Source organism: Zonotrichia albicollis, chromosome 1 (genome assembly GCF_047830755.1).
Source record: "Zonotrichia albicollis isolate bZonAlb1 chromosome 1, bZonAlb1.hap1, whole genome shotgun sequence".
NCBI classification, from domain to species: Eukaryota; Metazoa; Chordata; class Aves; order Passeriformes; family Passerellidae; genus Zonotrichia; species Zonotrichia albicollis.
The window spans coordinates 20,881,839-20,895,606 of NC_133819.1; the positions used below are offsets into that span (position 1 = coordinate 20,881,839).

Genomic DNA, 13,768 nt, shown 5'->3' on the forward strand with positions numbered 1-13,768 from the left:
GCTGTAAGACAAAGGTGAGCCTGTGAAACCATATCCAGGAAAAATGGTGAAGGATGGAGAATCCCAAAGGTGTCCTTTCTGGCATCCAGGACACTGCACCATTCTGAAGGCAAAGCTTATATTTAAGATATTTTGGGTCTTGTATGCCCACCTAATTAGACTCCAGAATTGAATTTTTATTCCTTTAATCTGTCTTCTTGTTGTCCCATAATTCAACACCTCTCAGTGAGATTAATAGGGAATATCTGCTGAATCTGAATCCTGCCAATAAAATGTATTTAAGATGATCACAACTACTTCCCTGGTGCTGTTCATATCCCTACCCAGACTTTGCTCCTTTTAGATATGATCTGATCATAGACTGAGTTCTAGATGAATCTTTTTCAATGTTTTTAGCACTTCTTTTGATTTAATTATTACGTAACTGTGTGATCTTGTTGATTCTGTCCTGGTTACACTGCATGGAAACCAATCTAATTCACTACAGCTTCATGCCTTTGTGCACATCCTGGAATGATTTTTGACCACCACTGCCATACACTGAAAAGAAAATTGTCTCCTCTTCCAGCTGCACTTCCAGTTACCTGGAGCTGCGCAGCGGCGCCGACTCCAGCGCGCCCCTCATTGCCAGGCTCTGTGGAGGTTTGAGGCCTGGCTCACAGAGATCCTCAGGAGCCGTCATGTACCTGAGGTTCAGGTCTGATAACAGCGCTACACACGTGGGATTCAATGCTAAATACTCCATTGGTAATGCTTGCATTTGTCATTTTCTATGATTTTAAAGAAGAATTTTGTTTCAAGTGTTAGACTTTTGTAATAGGACTTAAATCAGACCTGTGGGATGGGCTGACAGGAAGATGCCTCTTTCAGTTGCTGTTAGAGCTAAGGCTTCAGAATATCAGCATGTTCTGCACCTGGCAAGAGCTGAAAATTAGGGGAATATTAATAGAAAAGAGCTCATAGAACAGCAGCAGTAGCAGAAACAACCACTGGATAACCACTTGCCAAAGCCAGTTGTCAAAGGAGCAGTGGGAAAAAGGTCAGTGTGGATAAAATCATGTAACATGGTTTGATTTTCAGCCTGCAAACTTAGTGTCACTTTCATGAGCAGGGTTCTGAACGGGAGTGTGACGATCCGCTGAGAATTGGCGGTAGAATAACAAATTAGGAGCTTCTCTATGTAAATGTAAATAGATCTATAAAAAAGCTGCTAGATAAACAGGGGCAGCATAATAATGGACTGGAAAAGGAATGAGCTATGAAAACCATTATTTGCCATCTGGGAAAGAAATACTTTAGTTACTTCTTCTCAAGCTGCAAAAACAGTTAGAATGCACTAGAAAAACATTTAAATTCAAGGAAAAGTAGTCCTTGATCAAATTGAGAATTATGATACTTTTTTTTTGTTTTGATAATGTTAATAATCTTCAAAGAATAACAGCCATTATGTTAGTGTCATGTGTATAGGAAATCTTAGGACTGTTAATTTCTCAAAAGCAAAGTAGTGAACTATATTGTTTTATACAGAATTTTGCTCATTGCATTAGATCTGAAACACTAAAGCCAAAATAGAGTGCTATCATATTTCTGAATGTGAAAACTGAAGAAGCTTACATATTAGTAGGCTTCTTATTAGTATATGAAGCCATAATTTACATTTAACTGTAACAGATTTACAGTATCTTAGCTGAATGCCAGTCATCCTGAAACAAAGCACTAATGACTCACAGAACTGGCATTATGAACACAACTGTTACTGCCATGGAAAGATTGTAACAAACACAGAATCCACTAAAAAAAACATCCACCTGGGAATATTGTTTCATAGAATCATAGAATATCCTGATTTGGAAAGGAACCACAAGGATAATCGAGGTCCAGTTCCTGGACCTACACATGACCACCAGAGTCACACCATGTGCCTGTAAGCACATGTTTGCTGTATGCCTTGCTACAAACTTATGTTTGCAGGTACTGCAGAGAAATGAGTGTTCAGAGAGATAGAATTAAAAATTAATAGCTGTTTCACACACTGTGCAGTGATTACTCACTAAGGCATCACAAAGAGTGAGTAGGAAGGGATGAAAGGAAAAAGGAATCTGAACTACAACTGTTGACTCAAACCAGAAGTCAACTTTTGTCTGTCAGAAAAAATTGAGATCCACACTTAGCAAGTTTCATTTCTTTTTAATTTACCAGTTACATGTTTGCAAGGTTTTCTGGTAAATATGGGCATAGATAGAGATTGGATTGAAAATTGTGAATTTATTCAAATTATAAGAGATAGGAAAGAGAGGAAGGGATGTCTGCAATGGCAAGGTGTGTGTTGGTATGGGAAGGGATGTGAAAAAAATAAAATATAACAGCAACCAGGACTGATTATTAGATTGAGAACATGGAAGATTTTTAATTGGAAGGTAATTCCTGTCTTATCACCACAGTTAGAGAGCAAGTCAATTGTACCTTACCTGTAAGTCTTACTTAGGAGAAAGATCATCTCTGTGATGTTCTTTAGTCAACCATATAATATTGTTCCTTTTGCAGCTCCCTGTGGTGGGACAGTGATAGGACAAAGTGGTATCATTGAAAGCACGGGGTATCCTGACCTTTATTATCAAGACAACCTGCTGTGTGAATGGTTTCTGCAGGGTCCCTGGGGCCACTATCTTACCATCAGACTAGAAGGCCTGGATATTCAAAGCTCTGCTGAGTGCACAAATGACTTCGTGGAGATCCGAGAATACAACGCTTCTGGTCTGAGAATTATTTCAATGTTTGTCTTCCCCTCCCTAGTACTACTAGGAAACCTCACCTGAGGTTCCTGAAAGCATTTCCCTTTGGGTATAAAGTGAGCCTTTTCAATGTGCGGTGTTTTATTGTGTGTGCCTTTCTTGCTGATGCAAAGTCAGGTAAACAAAACCCTTCTATTTGCCAACAATAACTCGATTCCACTAGTTTACTCCTGCCTTTCCAGTTAAAATGGAAAGTGACCTTCAATATAAATATAAATAATATATTGATATAAATTTCTCTTTCTCTATGTGATTTTTGCAGGAAATTTGTTGGGCAGGTACTGTGGTAATACTCTCCCTGATGCTGTGGACACCTCTGACAGTTTTGCTTATGTCAAGTTTGTCACTGATGGATCAGTCAATGCCCGGGGATTCAGACTGCGTTTTGATTCCAGTACTGAAGGTTGGATTTGTAGGGTTCAAATCTATTCTCAGGGAGAAACTTATACCACAGACCAAAGTCATATATGTCTCAGTCTTGCCACAATGAGGGGCTTGCATCATCTGGCATCAAAGCCTGTGGGTCACCCCGGCTTCTGAAGCCTGGGATGAGCCCTTGAGAGAAGGAAATATTAATAATTAGACTAAAAGGAGTTGCTGTGGTCAGTTAATACTCTGCTGCTTTTATGACTGAGTGATACAGACTGGCAGGAACTTGGCTGTTTAGACGAACATATGGACAGAGTAGGGGGATCAAATCCTCTCAAGATCTCTTTTTCTCACTGTGTTATTTTTTTTTTGCTACAATTCTATAAGCAATGCTTTACTCTGAGAAGTGTACCAATATTTGGATCTTTCAGAATGTGGTGGGGATCTTACTGCACCTGTTGGAACATTTACTTCACCCAACTACCCCAACCTCTACCCCCATAACCGGGTGTGTGAATGGAGGATCACAGTGGGAGAAGGGCGACGTGTCACCCTCACCTTTAATGACATGAAAACTGAAGAGCACTGGAGCTGCTCATCAGATTATGTGGCTGTGAGTATTGGGTGTAGAGTCAGAAGCTGCTCTTCCTAATCCCTTTGTGGAGAATTAAGGGATGTAATAAAGCTGAAAAGTCACTTACAGGTCTATATATGGTTTTTAGACAAATTGTAATTTAATCTGGGGAAAGCAGATAAAATGAGAGAAAGTTACCACTGTGGAGCATCTAAACTCATCTCCTTGTTTTGGGGTATGGAAATTTTGAAATTGTGGCCCAGGCAGAGTAAAAGGATTCAAGGAATCACTGGAGTTGTCTTTTTATCAATTATGAAAAGAAATTATTGGGTTTTTGAAAGCTTTCAATGTCTCTTTTCTGGGCAAACAAAATCCATCAGTCAGTCCCAGGTTTTATTGACTTAGGGAGTATCTACTGTCCATTAAAAAAAAAAAAAAAAAGTAGAAAAAGACAGAAAGAGATTGCAGCAAATGGCTTCTCTGAATTAAAGATGGAGAAACCCCAAGAAACCTTACTTGTATATCACTCTCCACCTTGAAAAAAAGGTAGATATTGGTTACTTTACCATGTTTATGTTTGATTTCTGGTTATTTAGTGAAAAAAAAAATTCAAGGCTTGCACACAAACCTGGACCTGGTGTACAAATGCCTCAAAAATATGATTGCTCTGAAATTGCAGGAATGTGAGGTAGAGTTTAGCTTCCCACTTACTCAGATAAGCAATGCAAACACAGGAATTAACTTTAGGATGATCAGAATCCATGCAAGCATGGGGGTCTGAAGTAGCCATTCATCCCTTGAGGTTTGTAGATGATGTTTCCCTTGTTTTTCTTCACAGATGCTTTAGACAAACCTTTGGCAGCTGGCTTTTTATCAAATAATGATCTCTTAAAGGAAAATTTTTCCTGCTGACTTTTATGCCTTCAATACTCTAATATATTCCAAGTCTCAGTGGGAAATGTAATTTCTGCCTTGCTTGCACTGCAGAGTAGAAAGAGGGAAATTAATTCCTAGGCTAAAGGGTGCATGAAGGAAATGGAGCAAAATATCCCTGGATCATCAAAAAGTGAAATGTTTGAAATAATCAGAAATGCGCACCAGCACTCAGTGTGTTGGAGAATATTTTGATAAAGCTCATGTTGGCTTTAAAAAGAATATAGATTATGATTTGAAATGAAATGAATATGATCAGTAGCTGGCGTTATTAAGTGATTGAATATATAAGTATTGCGCTAAACCACAGTGCTCTTCTCAATAAAAATATTTCAATTTCTGTTTGAAAAAGGAGAGAGAGAGAGGGAGAGAATATGTTTGTATTTCACTAAAATAAGCAAGTTATTTTGATGTTTACTTCAGTGCCTCATCCACTCAAGGCAATGAAAGTTTCTTCCAAGGTTTGGGTAGATTTGAGAATTAACCCCCTGTGAGGGACATCAGTGAATTTTGTATGAAAGGGTGCAAACACTCGTAAATTACACAGGAGATGCTCATAAGACTGTATATTGGTGTCATAAGAGTTTATTTTGACTCCACAGGTTTACAATGGCCTTGGGCAAAACTCTCCCCGGCTGGCCAAGCTGTGTGGGGAGGTAAATCCAGGCACTGAAGTGAAATCCACTGGAAACACAATGAAAGTCATTTTGGTGACAGATATATCCCGTGCAGCCAGAGGCTTCAGTGTCTCATACACCTCAAGTGAAGATGCAGGTAGTGTATGTTTTTTACTTGAGTGATGATCTCTGGTAAGTCATTTCATAGCTGGAGTACTGGCACACATGAAACAAAATTACCTAAACAGATAACAAATCTCTGATACTCTTTTTTGTTTTCATCTCTGGATGGGAATGGATATTTATCTGTAATTAGCTGAAAGAACTTGAAAGAAAATGGAGAATCTCTGTGAGCAATGGACTTCATGTGGCTTTGTACAGATTACAGTCCCTGCTGTCCCTACTGATTTATTTTTTTGTAAGTCTTGAGTAAGAGATGGTCTGAAGTGGCCTTATTCCATGAAAAGTTTCAAAAAGCATAGTGCTATAGACAAATTGAATAATTCAAGTGCTTCCTTATTACTCAGGGGGGTAATTAATTTATTGTAGCTTGTGAAAGAGTGCAGCTAACCTACTTTTGCAAGCTCAACCTCCAGAGAGGAGGCAGCTGGCACAGCCTTACTACTACAGCCTTGAGCCTTTTGAACTTATTTTCCAGCTCCCACCCCAAGCATCCTATTATGGCATTGAGGGTATCTTCCATGAAATTTTTTCTCTTGAGCCTAGAATTGGGTAATGAGTAGGGCTGAGCAATACTGAACTGAAGCTGTAGTGAGATTTTATAAAAATATTAAATCATGCCTGTATATTGATAGTGTTGCTGAAATATTTTATTTGATCCTGTAAATAATTGTTCTTTGCTTTACATGTGTGTTTTTAAAGATTTGCTAATAAATTCCAGGGAAACAGGGAAGAATTATCTTGTTCAGACCAGTAAGATATACAAAAGTTAGAAGATGGAAAAGCTTTTGATCTAATCAGCATGTGCTTTCTGATGTGAGCATATCTGACTGAAAAGGGGCAAGATTTCTCCTCATACAAGAATTATTACTACTTTTAAATAAACCATATTTTGTTTCTGCAGTTTGTGGTGGAATCCTGATGGCACACACAGGTGGGGATTTCTCTTCTCCTGGTTATGATGGCATCGGAAATTACACAAGTAACCTGAACTGTGAATGGATCATTGAAAATCCCTCTCACTACAATTCATCCATTTATATATCTTTTGAGGATTTCCACTTGGAACATCACCAGAACTGCCAGTATGACCACCTAGAGCTGCGAATAGGTTTGTATGTTCAGCAGGGGAATGGATGAAGCCTATCAAGATTCTGGTTGTACAATTCTGTTTGTGCCAAATCTCGTCCATATATATTTGCAGAGAATGGCTGTTGTAGAATCTGTACATTTGAGAGTGTTCAAATCTTGCCTTCCATATTGCATCCATGATAAGAAACGGGATTTCACTACCAGAGGAATGGATGCATGGATTTGGTTCTTTCAGGGGAGAAAATGGAAAACTAGACAGACATTTTGGAGACGTAACTAGTTTTGCTATTTGCAATACACACCTGACTCTCTTTACATGGGACAATATGAATTTCACTTCATTTGCCTTGTGAGATGGCATTTGCAGTCATCAAAATAATTTATTTGGTCCACTCTCCATTCTCTCTCTAGTCCTGAAATATCTCCAGGGACAGCAGGAATGGAGTAAAGAATGTTTGAATTATTCATAGCCTCTAGACTGCATACCCACTTCACATCCATTTTTATGTTCTATAAGATGACTCTTCAAAAATAAATACTTATTTCCAGTGAGAATACATTGCAAAACACACACTAAAGCATTTTAAACACAGGATTATTGCACCAGTGGTATCCCTGCATATTTGAACATCTTTATCCACAAGAGCAAGCAACTGGAAATGTCACATGAAAGTCACTCAGCTAATGCCAAATGTAGTATGAAAGCTGCAGCTGTCATCATGGAAAGGCTGTACCTGTGAGTCCCAGAGACAGCAGGTTTTAATTTACCAGGAAATGCTTTCTGAAACATGTGAAAAGGCTGAGAGCAGGAATCTGTCCCATCCTTATTTGCACTCATTTGAGCAAGAGCTTTTGGTTGTATAGCATTGGTTTGTCCTGTGTAGAGCCAGACCCTGCACAGCTGTGTAGCCTAGCAGTTCTCTTCCATCTATGCACTGGAGCTGGGAAATAATAGAAAAAAACTCAGAGAAAGAAACAGTAAAATATATTTGCTTTGTTACTCATCCATTCCTGCTGCTCTCACTTTATCATGAGCCTCAGGCCTCCAGGCAATGCAATCAAAGAAAATGGAAAGAAAGAAATTGTAGTCTTGTTTTGTTCTACACAGTTTTGTCATCTAAATACCAGTGCCCATTTCAGCACTACCAATGGACTTCCAATTTCAAAGCTAGCCTTCTGTCAAAAGCAGAATGCCCTGATTCATCTGTGTCTGCTGACAAGTAACATTTAATGAGATGCAGTAGTGCAGAATGCCACTAACTCAGGCAGGTGCTGTTTAAGACTCTTGACACAGCAGATGCATAGTTAGGGAAAGGTCCAATTCTACTTTAAGTTACCCGAGACCCCAAATGGAGCTGAGACGAGCAAAATTCTTTTGTGACGCCTATACAACACACTTTATGGCACTCAAATAAAAAATTTAAAAGCAGAATTTACTGTAATTCAATGACTAATATTTCAGCTAAATAGATAAAATAAGATAAAATTTCAGCTAAATAGATAAAATAATATTTCAGCTAAACAGATAAAATAAAATACTTATACTTATACTTGATACTTATTTTATCAAATTTTTTAGGGTAAGGTATTAGGTTATTAGATTATCATGCACATGCATGTAGGTTGTACATGGTCATACAGCTGAGCTACATATTGCTCCAGTGAAATATATTTCTAACTTTTGGCTTTTGTGGAGGACTCTTCATTTTGTCTTTCAGACCATTCCCTTCAGTTTGAATGAAATGTTACAGCACAATATTTCTGTTTTCTTTTTCTGTTTATCAACAGCCTAGATCTCTGGCCAGCTGGCCATGCATGAAAGCAATGATTGGTATCATTTTTCACACTGTAGAGACTGAGTAACCTGAATGACTTCTGTCATATCTTATTGTAGCTCTTTTGGGATTCAAAAAGTGATGTGGTTTTTTGTTTCTTTTATTTTCCTTTGCTTAGGGAATGCTGATGGAGAGCTAATAGCCAGACTTTGTGGTCAGGCTGCACCATCTGTACCACTAGTTATAGCTGCCCCCCAGGTCTGGGTACACTTTGTCAGTGATGCAAACACAGAAGATAAAGGATTCTCAGCCCATTACACATTTGAAGGTAAATGTCTCAATAGACTGCTGCCTTGGCTGACTGAGGCACTTCTGGGGAATGCTGCCAGTCATTTGGTGATTTGGGGAATAGTCATGATGGGATAACTCTCAAGGAGGTCCTCAAAAGTTACAGAGTGCTAGCCACTATTTATATCTCTCAAAGCAAGCATGTGCTAGCAGTGGAACTCTCGGATTTTCTGCCTCACAGTTGGCATTCCCCAAACCACATCTGAGATTTTGCAACACTCAGAGCAGCTGGTTGCTCTTGGGAATGAGGATGTAACAGGTAATAGCAGCCAAGTTTGACTTACTTCAGATAGGTCTCTGGAGTGCTAGCAGAGCTGAAATGCATTCTGCTGCTTGAACCTTTGCACTCATTTTGAAATCTACTTGAAGCCATATCAGTGCAAATTACACCACTTTGCCATTTGTGTGCCAGAACAACTACTCTTCCTGTCACAGCTGGATTTAGCCTTGGGGCTTATCTAGACTCATCAGAAACTTTTTTACTTCATTGTGTTGTTCCAAGGATGGCACTGCTTTGCTTAAGAGTGGAATAAACAAATGGACGATAAGGTGGAAGAGGCAGATGTGTCAGCTGGCAAAGGTTTTGCAGAGTTATATTAAGCATCAGAATAAATGCCAAGTTTCAAGGTCATTGCATCCTTTTACTCAGTATTCAATGACTAAGATTTTAAAACTTGGAATTTCCCAGATAAATTGTTCACCTTTAATTCTATCAGCACATCTTAAATATATTTTATTGCTATTACAAGCTGAATAACCTTCCACCCATTTGATTATAGTGTTGTGTTCTGAAAATGCATTGATATGTTACTTTTTTTTCTGCAGCCTGTGGTGGTGTACAGTCAGGTGAAGGGGGAGTTATCTCAAGCCCTAACTACCCAGAGCCTTACAGCCGTCTGAGTCGCTGCTCCTGGGTGTTGGAAGCCCCTGAAGGTGAAACCATCACTGTGAGTAACTTGTCACAATTGTATACACAGCAGTCAGTGTGAGAAGTACCTTCTGAGTTTTGCGGAACAGATTTGAGACAGTTTGGAAAATCAGGAATGTGGAATAATTAAACATCTTCCCATTGATTTTAACTAAAAGAGGGAATGAAGATAACACAACAAAATGTTTGAAGATTGTCCTTTCTGAAAAACAGAAGGATCTTTGTATTACTTGACCTCAAAACATAGCACTGACTTCTCCTTTAAACAATGACTTGCTATGTTTACAAAACTGAAATAACTCATTTTATTAGATGTTCATGGATATTCTCACTATCATGAGAATAAACATGAGGCTGAAGGAAAGTTCAGGAAAGTTTTCTTCTCTGCAGGAAAGTTTCAAGCCACTACCAAGTTACTTTTGTGTCTTACTGGTTAGTCTGGAACACAATATGATTTCTGGTACAAATTACATCAATGAAATGTTGCTCCAATTTCCCAAGAAGTATTAGAAGTCTGCCTGAGGTGCTACTTTCTTGAGTCAAACTCCTGACAGACCAATTTAAGCACCTTTATGACCAAGCAGTACAAAACTTAATTCACTGAATAGTCCTAATTCTTCTGCTACTTGATATTCTGACCACTGCTTATGTACTTATTTCAGGGGATACAGGATTATTTTAGTAGAACACAAGATTTCTATTTAATACACAAACTAGTTTAAAGCAGAACTAATTTTAATCAGATGAAAGCAGATTTCTGTTTTGAAAGGACTGAGTAGCAGCATGCTCAGTGAAGGCAGACTAATTTTTTCCAGTACAAGTTGCCAGTTTCAGTTGCTGGCAAAGTTCTGAATTTAAACTATTACAGCTAAATTTGTATTTAGTCTTAGACAGGTTCTTTTGGAAGTGAAGACACACAAAAGGTACAGGAAAAAATCATGTATGTTTGCTAAACTTTTCTACAAAGATCCTGCTCCTGAAACTTACCTAAAACAATCCCAAAACTGATGGAAACAAGGCCAGGCAGTTACTAGTGTACATCAATATTTCAGCATCAACAAATGCTGGAGTCTACAGAACCAGCAATCTAAATGTTTGAACTGGAGATCCCAGGTGTGAGCATATCTCTCCAAGGACAAATGGCACTGGTGTGGGAGGGATACAGGGTCAGGAGCTGCCCAGTCTGTTTATGTGATACATCCAGGCCCATGAGAACAAACCACAGAACTGTTTCTGTTTTGGTGGAAACAAACATTATTTTTAGCAACTGTTAGTCTATTGATTCAAAATAATAGGAAGAAAAAAAATATCCAAGGCCTTCTGCTTGCATAGCTAGTTATATCTCATGAGCAGAAACTTTGCACGCAGGAAAGTGGTTCAACACCTGTACATACTCAGCACTGTTTTGAAGCACATACTTAGTTTCAAAATGTGGTTAAGACACAATGATGCCAGTTTTGTACCTATGAATTCCTCTCCCACTTCTGTCTTCAAGCTAAGTAGCTGCTGCTACTTATAGTGGCAAGATTCCAATCAATAGTTGCAGAAAGGCATCATGAAGTGAGGGTCAGATTTCTGAGTGTACCCAGAAGCCATTGTGCCACGATGGCTACAGGATCTGTCTGGAATTACTTTATACCCTCCGTTAGAGTGACTGGTTTTAGCACCTGAATGTCACCTTTGTGTGTTGCAGCTTACTTTTACAGCCTTCCACATTGAAAACCATCCAGTTTGTAAGTGGGATTCTGTTACCATCCTGAATGGTGGCTCTGCAGGGTCTCCTGTCATAGGGAGGTATTGTGGAAATAACTCACCTGGGACTATTCGCTCTGGCTCCAACAAGCTGGTCATCATCTTTAATTCTGATCACTCCATTCAAGGAGGTGGCTTTTATGCAACATGGACAGCAGAATCTTTAGGTAAGTTTGCATTAAAGAACAAAATAAAGGCATGCCATCATCTTCAGGATCCTTGAAAGAAGCCAGTACTAAAAAAAGTTAAGTATTTATCCAGTACTTTCTGATCTTACACAATGAATTCAAATTTGGATTGATTTTGTACTTTTTAAACCTCCTACTGGCAGTTTCTTGATGGTGTAAATTGAAACCATCACTATTACCCTCCCAGCAGTGGTATCTATTGTCAAGGACTATGAGACATTTCACTTCATGAATAACAATTGTTCCACAGTTTGGTTTGGTTTAAACGCTTAAAACTAGGAAGAAGTGAGCTCCAAAACAGAGAGGCAGACAGAACATCTCAAAGAGCACATGTGACAGCAGCCTAGAGCTCTTGCACTGTGATGGAGATGTTGGTACACTTCTGAAGATGGTATACACACAAGATTGAATGGCACATTTCTCAAAGCTACCTTTCTTCTCTTGAAATTATCATCACTCTGTAGCTCACCATTTGTGCAGTGTACTTCAGGAAGTCATTAAAGGACTAAAGGTAGATGTGGCAGATGGTGGCAGGGCAGAAATTACAACTGACAGAAATGCCAGCTCAGTACAGAGCTGGCATGTGCTTCCTAGTGTCACCTGCAGCTGCAAACCTTCTGGCTGATCCTGATCATCTTTCTGTCCACTAATTATGCAGCTGTATTCACACACTTAGTTGATGGAGTGTCATCTTAAACATATCAACAGTCTATGCTTGCACGAATATACACTGTCATTTTAGCAAGTTTTTGACACTGTTCCCTGAGATTTCATGCACAATGAAGCCCACTCTTTGATGGTGTAGTAGACATTGGCCTACACATGCCATGTGCATAGGCAGTATTCTCTCTGAGAGATTTAATTTATATATATATATATATCTAGTTTACTTTCTTCAACTTCTCATTTGTTCACTGAGAATTTCCCAGTCTGCATTCTGTATTGTGACCAAAACTTGGCTTCATATCCTTCTAAACTCAATTGCCATTTCTAACAGAGAAGAATGAAAATAACATCTTCCTATTAAAGCTATTATATATTTTTTAAATTAAGAGGAAAAAACTAGGATGTTGCAAAACTTTTTTTGCCCTTTATTCTTCCTTTTACTACACTGTATCTGAAATAATAGTACTGTACTCATAGCCCTAATAAATTATTCTTGGCGTGGTATTTGCAAATATGTTTCAAATTAACTAAACTTATTCTGTGTAAAATCATGAGCTGCCACAGAGCCATGACCAGCTATTGGCCTTTATAAATGAATCTGTTAGCAATTTTTGAAGGCATGTTTCCCAGCCCATCCCATAATTCCAGTGAAATCCACAGGGCTGCCTAGGCGGGGGAGGTCACCATTTTGCCCTGGGTAAACGGATGTAGCTTGAACAGATTCACATGTGGAACTGCAATATTTGCATGTTGCAGAGTGAGAAGAAAAAGGACATATCAATAGACTGGGTTTTGTCCCTAGAGTGCTTTTCTGAATGGCTCTCTGTTATAATGGGCATGCTGTGGGGTGTGGGGAACCTGCCGTCTCAGATGTACTGCTGACCCCTGCACCCTTCCAAAGCAATATTCACTTCAAATTGCCAGGAGTTTATAGATGGACCTTGTGAAAGGCTATGAAGGGTCAAGAATGAGCTTGTGGAGAAAATAAAGTGAAGTACAAAGAGACACCTCTAGGGTGTAACTACCTCCTGCTGCAGGGGTGGGAGAAAGAAGATCAGGTGGGGTAAATGAAGTTGCAGTGAGTATCAGAGCTTTCCTCTCTCACTTTTGCAGCCACAGAAGCAAACAACCATTCAAAGCTGAACACGACACCACTCAAAAATATTTAAACATTTCTCCCATCTGTTGCTATTTTTCTCAGGCTGTGGTGGAATCATTCACTCAGATAATGGTACAATCAAGTCCCCTCACTGGCCTCAAAACTTTCCCATGAACAGCAGATGCACATGGACCATCATTACACATGAGAGCAATCACTTGGAGGTGAACTTCCACAGCAACTTCCAGATTCCAGATAGCAATGGAAGCTGCCAGACCAGTTATGTGAAGGTAAAATAATGATTTCAGATCCCTGTTTTGCATTTGTTATTGTTTGAACTGTCAAGGCTCAAAATTTGGGAAATGGTTTGAACTGTCAAGACTCAAAATTTGGGTAAACTAAAGTCCTTGTATCATACAGTCCATTTTCTGCATGCTTTGTGAACTGGCCTATAT

At 39.0% G+C, this 13,768-nt stretch overlaps 1 protein-coding gene across 1 annotated transcript in view; it reads left to right on the top strand.

The window, feature by feature from the left end:
* Positions 1-13,768, top strand: part of CUBN (cubilin) — a 141,628-nt gene that overhangs the window by 95,582 nt on the left and 32,278 nt on the right. Inside the window, exons 44-53 of the mRNA XM_074528306.1 lie at positions 569-747; positions 2,545-2,754; positions 3,055-3,195; positions 3,593-3,774; positions 5,271-5,442; positions 6,370-6,576; positions 8,511-8,660; positions 9,506-9,627; positions 11,302-11,527; positions 13,416-13,603. Coding sequence (XP_074384407.1) covers positions 569-747; positions 2,545-2,754; positions 3,055-3,195; positions 3,593-3,774; positions 5,271-5,442; positions 6,370-6,576; positions 8,511-8,660; positions 9,506-9,627; positions 11,302-11,527; positions 13,416-13,603 — 1,777 coding nt within the window. The remainder of the gene's footprint in view (positions 1-568; positions 748-2,544; positions 2,755-3,054; positions 3,196-3,592; positions 3,775-5,270; positions 5,443-6,369; positions 6,577-8,510; positions 8,661-9,505; positions 9,628-11,301; positions 11,528-13,415; positions 13,604-13,768) is intronic.